This window comes from Haemaphysalis longicornis, unplaced genomic scaffold, assembly GCF_048455015.1.
Source record: "Haemaphysalis longicornis isolate Haplotype H1 unplaced genomic scaffold, Haemaphysalis longicornis Haplotype H1 scaffold_56, whole genome shotgun sequence".
Taxonomy (NCBI): Eukaryota; Metazoa; Arthropoda; class Arachnida; order Ixodida; family Ixodidae; genus Haemaphysalis; species Haemaphysalis longicornis.
In genome coordinates, this window is record NW_027526397.1 from 1,231,268 (window position 1) to 1,246,980 (window position 15,713).

Sequence of the window (15,713 nt, forward strand, 5' to 3'; positions counted from 1 at the left end):
AGTCACTTAAAGGGGGATTAAAAGAAATACGAACAACGGAGCGCGCAGCCTTCGACGACTGTCGCACCATCTGGCTGCACTGTCAGTAAACTGGGCGCATGCATTGTTCTTTCTGAGCATTTGAGAGTGTGGCCAGGGGCAATGCTCGATAAAGAAGCGACGCCGGGCATTTATTTTGAGGCGTCTTTTTATGCTCTGTCGCCACTGAGCAGCCGGTTATCTACTACATTCGGGAGCCAAGCGCGCATCAGGCTGATTTCAACTAGCATGATGCCCTTCAACGATCATCCTGCTCAGTGGCAGCGCAGCGTGGAAAGGTGCCTCAAAATAAACGACCGGCGTCTCTTCTTGATTAAGCATTTCGTATAAATGTAGGCCACACTCTCAAACGCTCTCGAAGAAGTGCGCATGCGCGCAGTTTAGTGACTTTGCAGCCAGATGGTGCAGCATGCGTCAGAGTTTATGCGCTCTGTTGTTCGCATTTATTTTAATCCCGCACGTAAGTACACCACACCAATGAGTTCGCACAAAACGTATCGTGCCGTAACCTTTGCGCCACTGCTGATTAGTATTCCTTTTATTTTTCAAATCAATTAACTTACAGCCTCAGCTTGCTTGCTAAACGCAGCTTAAGCAAGTACGTGATAGGACATATCTTTTTCTATCAATTGTCCAAAGCCAGAACGACCATCCCATTGGCTCCGTGAATCAATGTGCTCGCGCCCATTCCCGCGATGAACACGTCAGAATACAGAGCGCCGAGCCTTCCAGTATAACCTCGCAGGCTTCTCCGCGAACTTTATATGTGCGGACTTAGCCTGTCCCCCTCTTGGACTGCATAGTGCACCCACGACAGCTAACATGTCATCCGAAAGCCAAGGTGACTTCGAAGAGCCACCTTCCTGCGGCGACCACACCAGAACGCTCGTGCTTTCCACTACAACAAACCAACCGGCAGCGGCTTCGACTGCGCGATCACCAGAGACCGACTGGCTGCCTTTTTTCCAACTCCTCCTGCTGCGCAAAAGCCCCACCAGCACTGTCTTCAAGAGCCATATTTGCCGGGAAAACCTGGCGACATTCCCCTCTGACAACCCGGAGTCTGTAGCCTACACTATGCGTCGAGGAACGGCTCTGGGGCTATACCTGACCTGGTCCAGAAGAAACGCGGACGGGAACAACATGGAGCGCCTCATCGACCTGCTTCTGTCGTGTGCTGCATGCATGAGCGAGCTGTGCATGATCTTTGTAGTCAAGGCCGATGCCCTCACTGAGCACGCCTCCGGCAAGTTTCACACACCAACTAAACCGGGTAGCGTCGAGTCCACGTCTCTCTTGGAAGCGGTGCTGTTCCGTGCAACTACAGCTCATCTTCCATGCTTCTACAATGCGTGCGGTCCGGCGGAGTTCCCCTGCCTCAAGCTGGATGTTTGCCGCTGTCTCATGCGCCCACTCTACGGCGCCATCTACTTCAGCAACGCGGAGATGGTGAGTACCCTGCTCCGCTTCGGGGCAGAAGTGCGACCCGAGGACACGTGCCACTGCGAAGAGCCCATCTGCATGCACCCGTTGGTGAGGGTCTACACATCGCTGACAGACATCTATTGTACCCCTGCTGGTGCAGCGTACTGGCTCAAGAACAGATTGACTTCGGAAAGCGTTTTGCGCTGCCACCAGCTGGCAGCACTCGTAATGCCTTGCCACGACGCGGAACTGCGCGAGGCCTGCTACACTCTCGTCAAGGCGTTGACTCCCCCTGAAGAGTACGAGTCGGTACTACGCGAGAAAGGGAGCTTGAAGCATTTCTGCAGGCTCGCACTTAGAGCGTCGCTGTCCAGGCGCCGAGCCATGCCGAAGGGAGTTGAAGATCTGCCTCTGCCGAAGCGGCTGCAGAGCTACATCCTGTACGAGCACGGTCCTGGATGCGAGTGATGGACGAACGCCGCAGGGAATGGATCCTTAGATCCTTGTGTGTCTCCTCATGCTGATTCAGTCGGTGTTGGTGAACCTTGAAAGCTGAAGAATTGCGTGCTTGCGCCGAAATTCCAACCGCGTAAGTTGCCAAGTTGCCCTTCGACCCGGAGTAATTCGCAGCTACTTAGCTAGGTCGAACTTGAGGCGGCAACCTCGGCGGTTACATTTTCGGCGACACGGCGTTTGGTCGTTTTTACGCCCATTCGCGCATCTGCCGAATCCCCGCAATAATCTGATAATGACGCTACCAACGTTGTCGGCCGATTGCTTTACTAGTGAAGGAGGCATCCCTGGTGGCGAGGGGAATAACAGTTGTGATAGAGGCGTTGTTGTGGCGAGCAGGGGCCCAGTAAGGAGGCTTCACTGGAATGAAAACTGGCACTGCTTCACAGTAAAAAATGAACGTAAGATGGGGAAAAAGACAGAGCAAGGCTTTGTTGTGCAATAAAAAAGAGCAACGTGGTCGGATTCGTCATATCTGTGTGGGGTGTGTCGGGCTAAGCTAGGGAGCCTCCATGCGCCGCGCCTTCGTCATTTAGGGTGGTGCTACTCTTTGACACAGCTCGTGCCGCCTTCCGCCGTCGGGCAGCGTTGCCAGCACACGTTGCCATAGCAACGGGGCCGATACGGCGCCGTGTTGTTCCCCAGTCGGTTCACTGCCGCCGTGTGCGTAGGGCTGCGTCCTTGCTGCCTGTGACTCACGGTGACTTTTGTTGACCACGGGAAGCTTTTCATAACCATGCCATCTCGGTGAACGTGTTAGTGGTTGTCTGAGTACCAAAAATGCTCGGCTGTTGCGTTCCGCAATGTACGAACCATTGCAGAAAAGGCACACGGATGTTCCGCTTCCCGGCCAGCCCGAACCGAAGAAAGCGCTGGCTCGTTCAAGTGAAAAAAATTCCCCCGCATTTCCCCGAGGGGGAGAATGTGAAAGTGCGAATGCACGGTTGTCGGCCCGCTTGCGGCGCTTGCGCTCGGCCCCCGCAGCCCACCGCCTCGCCGCCTTCTCTTCCATCTCTTCCATCGGGTTTGTAGTATCACGTGTACACCACGCAGTTATCAAGCCGCTATAACGCCGCTGAGTCGCCAACGCACGCCGCTGACGACGTAGTTTGAATGCGTTAAAGATATAAGGCGCGTCACGAACGCTGATATCACGTCGCGTCCGTGGCTTGGTCGGTAGAGCGTCGCGCTGCGGCCGCAAAGTCCGCGGATCGAAACCTGGCGCCGTATGCTGTTTCTTTATAGAGGAGCACTGCGGACGCCGCCGCCGCCGACGCCGGCGGTGGATGGTTTGGGGTCGCTTATAAAGTGCATTTTAAAAGGGACCGCTGGGAGCCCACTGCTGCTTTTCGTGTTTGCGCTGTGAGTATTGTAGCTCGCGTCATGTTTTTTGCACGCGTACTTGCAGCTATATTCTATTATTTAAGTGCTCTGCACCTACAACGCTTTCAGCGAGCGTCGTCGTGTCCTCAACGTCTCCTCCGTCGCCGCAGCGCCGTTGCGCGCCGGTAGCGCAGGCCATGGCCTGTTTTGATGGTTTCCAGCGACGGCTGCACGTAGCCGAGCGGCAATTTAGCGTGCAAATGCAGCGTGCGCGCAAGTGGATTGTTTGCGTGGCTCGATTGTGCCGGTTTACGCATGCATGAAACGTGAAGGTTTAAAACCAAGCCTGGTTATAAAACATCCCCGAAAGGCCCGAACCGTTCACGCTTGCGACAGAAAAGGCGCGATTCTCGTCACTGCGATAAAAATTGATTGATACCAAGCGACAAAAGCGATCGCTGGGCGACAGCGCAATCTTCGAACGCGCTGCAATTCAGAGTATTGTCTCATCCCTCAGCTGCGTTCGGCAATCGACTTTGAAGCTGCCGTGTGCTGGATATTCATCGGGTCGCCGAAAAAATTGTCCCCTGCGTTGCTTGTGCTGATATTCCGTACGGGGGGGTGGAATATATGATTGATTCTTTCTTGCAACACTGCCAAATTGCGTATGAGGGGTCACTAAAGTCTGCAAAGATTTCTGTGGCGAACTGCCCCATAAAAATTCCCGTAGTGCATTAGTTAGAGGGCATAAACAATTTCCATTTCAAAAACGCGCGAGAGCAAGCATTCTGCCTCGCGAGTTAGTAATTCAAGTGCAATATGTGGTTTTCAAATATTGTTAAGATTGGCTTTTTTCTTCTAGGCACATTTTGAAGATTCAAGTTTTGAGCAGCACCGACAAGATACCGACAGCGCCGACAAGCAGCACCGACAAGATACGCAGCTGCGATCAATTTTTTTTATGTGAGGACACTTGAACGACTTGAGTGGTACATTCAATCGTAATTCAGGACTGTGCCTTTGTTAAGGACTCTATGCAACGTCATTGCCGTACAGTGGTAATAAAGACAAATTGATGCCTCATTTGTGTATTTTACATTATAGTGTGTTCAAAAAAGCTGTGAAATATTTTCCTGCTAACATTTTCTTTTGCTGCTCCTCAGTACCAGCCTGAAAAAGGCATTCAAAACCAAGAACACTGGTGTGCCTCCATTCACATTGCGCCTTTCTCTCGAGACTTTGCTTTCCATTATGTCAGTTGCTTACGACGTGTTTTTATTCTCGACTAATGTCATGTAATCTGAGATATATTTCCTGCGTGCCACCGAACTGACCTGCGAAAAATAATTGCACCGTAGCACGATTCTGCATGTGAAAAACAGGAGACACCGGCTACGCGCCACATGGAACTCCAGGCACGAAAAATCGCGTAGTCGCGCGCTTCTACGCACATCTAGTGCCTCCAAAGGAGGCACTGGCAAAGGACGTGAATGCCGCATTAAACGAATGATCCCACGATCTCAATTGCGCCCAGCAGCAGTAAGTTTTTGGAAAGCTGCTTGGCCATAACCACTAACCACGCACGATCGTTTCGAAGCAGGTCGTGCTAGAGATAGCCTGTTCCGCGCCTCCGTAGCCGCGGCGCAGGCCGGCTGCCTAGGTCGGGCGGGCACTAGGGGCCCAATATGGCGGCCCGTCAAGTTTGGCGGCCGCCACAGCCGCCGTTAGGAAACCTTGGACTCTGCTGTCGCCACCCTAAACGACGAAGGCGCGACGCATGTAGGCTCCCTAGGCTAAGCGTTAAACTGGCACGTCCGCAGCAGCTTGCACACACCGAGATACAGTATTAAGTGACGAGATACAAAAAAATGGCATAAGCGGGCGTTAAAAAGTTACCCAAAAACAGTAATAAATCAGCGCCCGTCTTGTAAATTTTTTTCCATGTCCCTCGTCGTTTCTTTCGCGCTGCTACACTTCAAAACGCATACCCACCAACTCTCTCTACTTTCAATTCTGTTCTAGTAATAAATAAATAAAATTCCTTGGATACCTAAAACGGGGTTCGATGCGTGCACATGCTTAATGTCGGCGTAAAAATAGCTAAGGAAGGGCTGCTCACGAGAGATGGGCCTTCCTTGAAAATGGCGAACGCTTCGAAGATTTCTTTGAACCTTCTTGTAATAGCGTACTTGCCTAACGCTTTGAATAGCGCGTTGCTTTGTACTGCTAGGTTGCTTCCCGTCAACGGCCGCATGGAATTAACATGCGATCGTTGACCGAGTGCTCCATTTGTCCACTATATCTTTGAGAGCATGAAGACGTTTTCTCGTATACTACTCCTTGAAAGGAGCATTAGGCACCACATGCCACTTCTTTCAGGTTAACGTGAGAGGTCCGTCGCCATTTACTCTCTTACACAGGCTACCTACTTAAAGGGCTGGTGAAGAGCTTTTAAAAAAAAATGGTTGGGGGCATTACATTATGGTTTTCCTGACGCTGAATTCGAAAAAACATGTTTATTTTATGTGTAAATACACCCAAACCATCTTTTTTCGTCAAAACAAACGACCCCTGCCCGAGGGCACGGTGAGAGCCCTGGGTGCCTTTCGCGGTTAGCTGGCGGTATATGACGTCATATTCGGAAGTGCCGGCGCTGCGGGGACCGCACGGCCTGAAGATATCATTCTGTTCCCGTTCAGATACGGGCTAGAAGGTCCTCTGGTGAATGGAGGGCTCACACAATCTTTCGTTAGAATAGGAGAGCCTGAGGGAAGTATGAACAAAACAGGTTCGCTCGCGGCGAGCTTTAGAAAGGGGTTCTCCCCCGACGACTCATGGCCGACTTGTTTCTCGGGTGCAGGGAAGTTGCGCAGATATTGGTTCGCCGCTTTCACTACCAGCGCTAGCCACAATTCCTAGCACGATTTTTCAACCCACCATCGTCCCCATCCTCGAATGTGGAACTTTGTTTTTACATTTGGACAGGCGGCAACAAGCTCTGTGCAGCGGCCTGCGATGCGCACAGGCAGCGCGGCCGCCGCCGCGTCGCGCAGAGGTGCTGGTGCCGGGTCGCTGCTCGGCTGGTCAGCGGAACGTGGCATTGCTGCACATACGCATGTTTTAGAATATGGGAGTTGAACGTTGGTCGCTTCCCAAAAGGTAGAGGAACCCAAGCGCAGCACGCTGGTCCCCGAAGTTCCCCAACAGCTCCAGCCGGCTCAGGTTGCACGGCTCGCCGGTGCTGTTGGGAACTTTAGGTATTTAGGTTTAGCATCAAGGGAGATAGTTGGTCGCCGCTATCTCTACAGTTGCGAATGACTATCCTTAACACGGTTTTTTACCACATTACCATCCCTTTTCTCGCATGTGGAACCTTATTCCTACGTTGATAGTCATTCTAGCGATCGGTGCTGTGCTCATTCTTGCGCGCAGGTAACGCCATCCATCGGCCTCTCGCCGCATCTCTTGCTCGGGCAGGCCCGTCGACGAGCCTCCGCGACCGGTCGGCGCTCCACATCGCGATACAAATTCGATCCCTTCTTTCGAAATCACCTTGGATGACAATCCCTAGCACAATTTTTCACCACACTATCATCCTCTCTTGCACGGTTACCTTGCTTTTCGCGACGGCCTTGTTTCTGGACGGCAGCGAAGAGCGGTCGCTGCCGCGGCATGTGTGGTGCGAGCCGTTTCGTGCGCCGTACGGGCATGCACGACCGGCGAGTGTGCGGAGCGCTTCCGCGCGCAGAAAACGCTTCATGCTTTCAGCTTGCTTGATTTCTTCTTAAAATCTAGCAATTCAGCTACGCTGTCGTCACAGCCAACAACGTTGATCGGGAAAACGAGCAAGAAGTTCGGGAAGCCCAAAGTGCTGTGGTCCCACAAATTTTCTAATTCCCTTATAATAATGGATCAGAAACTTGGGGTACCTCCGTATCTGTTTGAGCCTGTCGCTTAGCGTATGAAGCACAGAGCAGCCGACGACACGGCCGGCCCCGCGACTACTCGTGAAGGTATCTAGGAGTCGCTTTAGGGAATCACACAGTAGCATTACGGTTAAAAAATCGACGCGGAAGCAACTTTAGACAATGATGATTAATAAAGTGCAGATTACACGCCTGCTTAATTCGGAACTTCGCCCAGAAAACTGGGACACAGCGAAGCGGCGGCGCACGTCGCTGGCCGTCTTCCGAATATGACGCTACTTCCGGTCCCTGCCTCTCAGTTTCTCGCTCTTCCGGCGATGCGGCAGGAAGCAGTGGGCGGGGCGTAGGGTCAACTTTAGCGACGAATACTGCTGTCCCCAAGCTAAAAATGACCAAAAAAACTTTACAGGCACGAACTGACCAATGTAGTAATTGTAAAAAGTAGAGTTTTGCCCCGTTTTAAAAGTGCCTCAGTAGCCCTTTAAGAGCTGCACCCCGCACGGGGAACCTTGTGCATTCAACGTGACAGTAGAGTGAACTAGTTCACTCTAGTGACAGTGCTGGCTACACCACGGACTTCGAGCCGCCCAACCTGGAACAGTGGCCGTCGAAGCCCTAGTCAAGCTCCGGCCGATGGGCTCCCTATCTGTCTACCAGACAAAGACCCAAGCAGCAGAAATTGCCAATACCAAGCATGGCAAATCATCAGTGGCCAATGCGTCCGAGCTTGGCAGTACCTCGGCCGCCATCATTGGCTGGCGCTTGGGAAAGGTGACAAGCCAACAATTGGCCAAGCTCTGGAAGGCCAATATTGGACAACGCTTGGCAAAGTATGTTGCCATGATATTGCCTATAGGTGGACCCCAGGCTATTTTCATGCACATTTTTGGCTTTGTGGCCAGTCCTTATGACCTATTTTATGAGTTGCCTCGCGGCCCGACATGCCATTGTACAGGAAATTATTTAACGAGTGCGCATTATTTATTTATAGCGCACTCGTTAAATAATTTTTTGTACAATGACATGTATAAAACAGAAATGGGACTGCGCGACACAATAAAGAAGCTGCATCAACTTTGCGAAGCAATTACGTGACTTGTCAAAAACAATTGAGCAACACAACACGCCGAGTCTCTCTCTGTAGTTTTTTTATTATGCATCTCAAATTTACAAGAAATTTGGCTTAACAGTGGCAAGAATACGAACACAAACACGAAACCAAGCACACAATTGTCGAGAAAAAATTTTAAAAAGCGCTGCTCATGAAGCGCGAACCGATTATGCTTCGTTTAAACTGCTTGAGATGCCTACAAAACAGAAGCATTCAGGTAAATAAAAACAGGACCATTATCCCCGGTAATTCTCCGACCAGCCAAGATCACGATGTGTTGTTCAACAGCACTATTGTAGAATAGGCCAGCTTGGAAAGCTTGTCTCGGCTGCATCCGCCACTTGTCCATGGGAAACACCTTTACGTCGTAGCGCCTGTAATAAGTAAAAAAAAATAGTTCACTACAATGCTAAATGCACGCTGCTTACTAAATACAGCACTTTGCACCATCCTAACACATGTCCGTGTGAAAATATGTCCGTGCCTAAAGTTCTAGCTTGTTAACACTCGCTATGAAACATAAAATGTACTGCACTATTCATTTCTCAATACTGCGGTCTACGGTAGCAGTTGCTTGGCTCGTTTTTGAGGAAACAGTCCGGAATTTCACCGAAAATGGGCTTCACTCTTGTTGCAGTCACGCAAGGTAATTAAAAAAGTCCAATACACAAAGCAACACGGCAGCGGTTCCGCGAAATTTTGTTGTGGCTACTGTACCCCATAAACACGTAATCGCGAATGAAATGTCGTGCCGTCAACGTTTTATTAGCGTAAGTTTTGTTCGCTAACAACGCGGGACCCAGAGACTACAGACTACAAGGCAACGTACACAGAGTTCGGAACCCACGAACGTTCAGTTTTTTTTTTTTTTTTGCAAGGCATCTATGCCAACTTGGAGGTTGAATACAAACCTTGTGACCTTTGAATGCGTTATATTTTGAGGGGTAGCAAAACAAAGCCGCAAATAAAGTATTAAATTGGTATGGTGTTGCAGTCAGGTTTTAGTCGCCTCGACATCTGCCTCGTCAGACGCGCGCCAGATGCGAACGGAACCGACGGAGAAGCCCAGCGGCAGTGTAATTACTTTGTCGCTCGACAATATCTTTACTTTGCTCAAGAAAATAATGAAACGGAAGCTTCATTTACAGCTAGAGTTTAAGTAAGTCAGCTTAGAACATCCGCAACTCTTAAGAGCTGGACACATGTACGATTGGTACACGCGATTCGCATGCGACTGATCGTTACGACTGTCGCCACGACTAGTCGTACGCGTGAATTTGAGACACATGGCCCGATGCGCGTGTGCGATGCGTCGTCGGCGCCGCTCCGCCCACTGTTTTTGCTCCATGGTCAACTACGACGATCGCTGAGCTGAATTTGTAGATTCCGCGGGTTTGTACGCAAGAAATGGATAAAGCAGGCAATCGTGAAGCGTTTTCTGCATCGGAAACAGTCCGCGCACACGCCGGCCGCGACTGCCAGCTCGGCACACTCAGCGGCTCGAACCGGCGCAGACCACGGTAGCAACCGCTTCTCGCTGCTCTTCCGAATCAATCTGATTGCTAAAACGAAGTTCCACATGCGAGAAAGTAGGTGTTAGTGTGGTGAAAAATTGTGCTAGGGATTGTTCTCAGGGCTTATTTTAAAAGCGGTGATCAGATATCTGCCGCGATGCAAGCCTATGCTGACCGGTCGTGGACGTCGCGGCGCGCGGTAAAGTAAAAGTTCCTAGTCCCCTTTGATGCAGGGCAGGCGCTAGGTAGCGCCACAGGAAAGAGTTTCAGTTTACAGTTTGTTTGTCGCATTCAAGTTTTCTTTTTGCCCGGTCGAGTCGGCGGCGGTGTCAATTGGGTCAGCTGACCTTCGTAGTGCGTGTGCATGGAGGAAAGAAAAGCTCCATGTGCGTGTGACTTGCTTTCGCGTACGAGTGTGCCAAAAGTTCCGATGTTCATCGAAGACACTGTCACTGTGTAGTGTGTATCCTCGCTGGTCTAATCGGCACTGCAGTCTCTGGGGCTTGTGGCCGCTCGTTGCTGGCAAGCTGCTGCGTCGCAGAGTTTGTCGGCGTCAGCGTGCCGGCAGTGCTGCTCCCAGAGGCGGAGGCGTTGCTTCGTGAGCACAGCCTCTCTGGGCCCGGTCCTGTGTAGAGTTCCCGCTCAGAGCCAAGCTTTCGGCTAGGACCTTGGCTGCCGAGACGTCTACGGGCATCTTGGGGCATTCGTAGAGGATGTGGTCCACTGTTTCGCTGGGGGCTCCGCACAGCCGGCACCTCGGGTCAGACCCGAACAGTTCGTGTCGGCGCTGTTGTGTAAGGAGCGACCCGGTTCTAGCTTGAAAGAAGAGGCCGCTTTCTCGGTCTCCGCGGTAGAACGGCCGTTGTTGTGGTTCTGTAGTGTGTTTAGCGTACAGGGTGAGGCTTTGCTTTTTTGCTACTGCCGCTCTCCAGGCTTTTGTGTTAGCTTCTGTTATTTCCTTTATCGTTACTTTGTCCCAAGCTGCTGCACTTTTTGTTTCGTGTCTCTTGGAGTCCCGGCCGTATTTCGCTTCCAGTGCTGTGATTCTCCTAATCCAGTGCGTCTTGATGTTTCTGTAGCGCAGGTGGAGGTATATTCGTTTGCTCACGTTTGTTTCTGGCATGAATTTCAGGCGCTCCGCATACAGGATTTTGGATCTTGCTTCGCGAATTTCGTAGGGGGACCAGCCCATCTCCCCTGTGACCGCTGCTGTTGCCGTGGCTGAGTTTCCTCCGAGTAGCCACCGTCCCAGTTCATTTTGGTGGCGGTCAAGGCACTTCATTGCTGGGGTGGAGTAGGCCAGCACGTCCCCTGCGTAGGTTACTGCTGGTACCCCAAGTGCCTTCCAGAGGGTGCGTCCCACTGTGTAGGGGTTGTACGAGTGCCTTGCCAGATTCCAAACACGGCCTTTTAAGCGGTTAGATTTGGCAAGCAGGGACTTTTCTTGTTGTTCCAGGTAGTTTGGTCGGTCGGTTACTGTTACGCCAAGGTACTTATATGTTGAGGTTTGCTCAATTTTTTTACCTTGGAGCAGGAAAGTATGGCTTACGGTGGCATCTATGTTCAAGCCCATCCAATTTGTCTTGGCCTGGTTGAATGTAAGCTTGTCTTCCCTTGCCACTCGGGTACAGATGTCTAAGAGGTGTTGCAGGTCCGCTTCTGATTCTGCCATTAGCACGATGTCATCTGCGAAAGCCAGGCTTGAGATTTTTGTATACACTTCTTTTCCCTCTGTTGTGGTTGTGGATAGTCTCAGTCCTGGGCCCTCTTCATCCAGCGTTTTCAATAAGTTGTTTATGTAGATGTTGAACAGGGTAGATGACAGTGGGCATCCCTGTTTGAGGCCCACGGTCAGCTTTATTTCCTCCGAGTTGAGGTCGTGGAGGTTGTACACGGCTGTGCAGTCTGTGTACAGTCCTGTTATAATAGCAATAAATTTGGCTCCTACTTGTGTCTCACTCAGCTTTCCCCACAGCTTTTGGTGCGGGATTGAATCATACGCTTTTTCCATGTCCAGGAAGGCCAAATAGAGCTGAGATTTGTCTGCGTGCTTCATTTCCATTGCTTGAGTGAGTGTGAAGATGTGGTCACTGGTGCGGCGGTGCGGTCGAAAGCCGTTTTGGGATTCTGTTAAGATGCCGTTGGTTTCACAGTAGCTTTGTAGTCTGCGGTTTAGCACTGAGCTAAGCAGTTTTGACACGTTGCTTAGCACTGTTATTGGCCGGTAGGCGTTAAGGTCATCTTCGTTGCTTTCTTTGCCTTTGAATATTAGTTTGACCCTCCCTGCTTTCCACTTGGGTGGTATTTTCTGCGTATCCAGGATTGTGTTGAAGCAGTGGCGCAGGGTTTCTCTTGCATTCGTTTTCATTGCTTTTATAAACTCGTTGGGGATGTCGTCGATGCCTGTTGCCTTTTGGTTCTTTAAGTCCTGTATGCGTCGTTTGAGTTCTGTGGGTGTGATGGGTCCTACCAGGGAGTCTTCAATGACAGCAGGGGTTGTGCTTTGTTTGGTTTCTGGCCCTAGGGTGATTGTTTCCTGAGGGTGTACGACTTGCAGGGCCCCGAAGTGGGTTGTCATGTGCGCTTCCATCTTTTCTTTTGTGCTTAGTTGAAGGCCGAACTGTGTCTGGAGGGTGAAGGTTGTTCTAACAGGTTGGTTGGGTTCAAGGGAGTGCACGTATCTCCAGAACCTTTCACTGTAGTACTTTCTTTCCTTTGTTATATGTTCTTCTTCTTGTCTGTATGTTGTAGCTATTTTTTCTGCCACAAGTTTACGTACTTGTTCTTTTTTTTCTATGTACTGTTTCCAAGCAGTTTCTTTTGCTGTAGTGTCCTCCTTTGTATGCCGGTGTAGTCTGGACAAGGTACGGCGCTCGGCTATTGCAGCTTTTACTGTTTTGTCAAACCATGGTGTTGATCTTGTTCTTGTTCGTTGTTCGGTTTTGCCGATCGCTTGTTCGGCTACCTTCAGGCAACGTTCTTCGAGCTCGTCGTACGTTGCTACGTCCTCTAATTCAGACTCCAGCTGAAAAGAGAAAGCTTCAAGTCTTTCTTTATCGTTGGTTTTCCAGTGCTGTTTTGCTGGCCTTGTCCTTTTGTCCACTTTATGCTGTGGGCAGAGGTTTAGTTGCAGGCTTATTCGATTGTGGTCACTCCCACAGCTGTTTGCCTTTTCCTCGTCAACGCACATAGAGGTTATGTGTATTGTTTTGAGGAGGGCTTGTTTGTTGTAGAGGACATAGTCGATGGCCGACTTACTTGAACGGCAGGACCATGTGTATCTGCCTTGGCACACTGCTTCAAGGTTCGCTATTTGAAGGTTGCCTTTTTTGACCAAGCGCCGGAGGCCTGATGCATCCTTTTCTCTTCCTTCCAGTTCCATAATGTGGCAGTTAAAATCGCCCAATATTAGAACTGGTTGGTCCTTGAGCGTGTCTTCAATGTCTTTTTCTATGCATTTATAGATGTTGGCATTCCACGTTTTGTCTTTGGGGTTTGTGGCCATGTAGGCAACACAGATGTTTAGTACCTGTGTCCCTATTAGTACCTTTATCCATGCGTGTTCATGACATTGGCTTTCAGGCGGATATTCTTGTGTGTTGGGGAGTTGAGTGATGAAGCCAATTCCTCCTCCTCGTTTTTCTTGTGTGCCCCTGTTCTTTCCAATCCACGTCAGACCATTTCTGAGTTTAGGTTCTTCTTGCCCCCTCAGGTGTGTTTCTGTTAGGGCATAGATATCTATGTTTTCCTTTTGAATTTGGTCCTGCAACTCCGCCCATTTCAATTTGCTGCTTCCCTGCATATTGAGGAGACATATGGTGAGGTTTCTTTTGTTTTTGTTCTTGTTACGCCTGTGTCTCCTCAACTTGTGGGGCTTGCAGTGGTCGTGTCCTATTTCACTGTCCTGGCCTGCTGTGATGCTTGTCAGTAGCGTCTTGTTTGGCACATCTGTGCGAAGGCCGCGGTCATTGCTTGAGCCAGTGTTTCTGCAGCTGTCCGTTGCAGGTCTTGGGAGTGACGCCTTGTGCCTCTGCCTCGTGAGTTCATGCCCTGCTTGTTGTGTCTCCTCTGTAAAAAATCAGCGATCCTTTCTGCCAGCTGGCGGCTGATGTTTTTGGCAGTGGCTGGGGTGTAGCTGAGGCCATCTTCGGCCATCTGGGCTTGGGTGTCAATGAACAGTACCCCAGTACCCATTTGGTCGCACATGCTTCGAGCATCTGCATTCCACTGGCGGCAGGCCTTGGTCACTTCTTGACCCCTAGTTTGAATTTCAGGTACTGCGTATACTTCGTACCTGTGCTGGGGTGCATGTTCGTGCCAGGACGATAGCTTTTGTTTCAGTTGTAGGATGGTGGGGTCTGTGTCCTTCCCCTGCAGGAGCTCTGTGCTGCCAACATGGAGGATGAGCTGTAGAATGGTGTCGGTGGAGTTTGCCCTCGCAATCTCTCCCTCGGCTCGATCAAGGGTCTCCTCCAAGCTTGCCTCTGGCTTCGTGGTTATGCGTAGTCTTCGGTCTTTCACCTGCTGAAGGGTCGCCCTCTTTAAGCAGTGTGCGTTTGAGTCTCCCAAGACTACTGTGCGCCGTCGGGGGGGTCTGGAATCTCTGGGTTTGCTGATTTGGGGGCTTTGGGGTTGCCTTGTTTCACTGTCTGGGGTAGGCGGAGTGTGGTTTACTTCCCTGTCGTTGGTTATTGTTGAGGAAGGGGCAGCTATTTTGGGGTGGCTCTGGGTTGGGCTGGGTGTTCTGTTCCTGGGCTCTTTGTTTTTTGGCTTCTTCAGCGTGCCGCAGCCGTCCTTGTCCTTGGTTGTCTGGTTGGTTTGGAGGGCAGGGGTGGTCTCGTCTGGGGTGTCCCGCTTGAGTTCAGCGTGTTTTTTTGCGACATCCGCCAGTTCCGCCTTGATCGCCGCCATCTCCGTCGCTAGCAGCTCGCGGAGTGCACTCTCCTTCTTTAGTTCCGCCTTTAGTGCCTCGATTTCTCTTTCGCTTTCTTTCATTGCCGTCTGCCACTGCTCTCGCAGCGTGCCGGCCTGTTGGGCTTGCTCGTCCAGTCCGCGTGTGTCCAGCTTCGCGATGTCATCTTTCATGGCGTCGAGCCGTTGACACACGTTGCACGTGAACGGCGTTTTTTTGGCCTCTTCTATGGCCTTCAATGGGGTGGATTCAATGTAGATCCAACCCGCGCAGCTTCCGCACTGGATCATGCCTGCTGACGCCTCGTCAAGGTCAGACTTGGTGGATGTCGCTGTCTGCGATCGAACCATCTTGGTGCGGATCCTCGTTCTGCGCTGCAGGCTCACGTTTCTTCCGCGTTTCTCACTCGACGCGCGCTCACATACACAGAAACGGACAGTACACGGGCACGGACAGCACGCGCACACCAAAACAAAACGCGCCGCTAAATCAAACTCTTCTATCTACGCCTGCACACCTGCACACCGCACTTCGCCGCCGCGAGCAGGCGCCACCCGTCTTCCGAGCCGTCGCCGGCGCGGTGCGCCGAGCGGCCGAGAGATGGCGATACCTGCGCGGAAGCATCGAAACAGGCTACGCAGATGTCTCGGTCACCGATCGCTCCAACGGCAGTTGTAGCTCAAATAAAGTTTCACATGCTAGAAAGGGGATGATAGTGTGTTGCAAAGTTGTGTTACGGATTGTCATTCGCAGTTGCACAGGTAGCGGCAATCAAATATTCGCCAGGACGCTAAGCCTAAAGTTCTCAACACCCGAGCCGACCAGAGAACGCAAGCTGGTTGCGGGCTCAGCGGGCTCTCATTGGCTGTGGCCTCACGACGATGGCAACGATGGCACGACTGCATCTGGATTGCCAGTCGCACGTCGTGAGCCTCCTCCGACCAGGGATC

General features: G+C 51.2%; 1 protein-coding gene and 1 long non-coding RNA gene across 2 annotated transcripts; one reads left to right on the forward strand and one right to left on the reverse strand.

The window, feature by feature from the left end:
- Nucleotides 1–3,295: 3,295 nt before the first annotated feature.
- Nucleotides 3,296–4,383, forward strand: LOC144140929 (uncharacterized). The gene is made up of 2 exons (XR_013316391.1): nucleotides 3,296–3,339; nucleotides 4,163–4,383. It is a non-coding gene; the product is annotated as an uncharacterized LOC144140929 (long non-coding RNA).
- A 9,193-nt stretch (nucleotides 4,384–13,576) lies between these two features.
- LOC144140922 (uncharacterized) lies at nucleotides 13,577–15,113 on the reverse strand. Its single transcript, XM_077672422.1, has one exon. It carries the CDS (start codon nucleotides 15,111–15,113, stop codon nucleotides 13,776–13,778), a length of 1,338 nt encoding a protein of 445 aa, XP_077528548.1. The 3' UTR covers nucleotides 13,577–13,775.
- Nucleotides 15,114–15,713: the final 600 nt, after the last annotated feature.

Excerpts from the sequence above, each read along its gene's own strand:
- LOC144140922 (XM_077672422.1), bottom strand. The coding sequence starts at position 15,113 with ATGGTTCGATCGCAGACAGCGACATCCACCAAGTCTGACCTTGACGAG.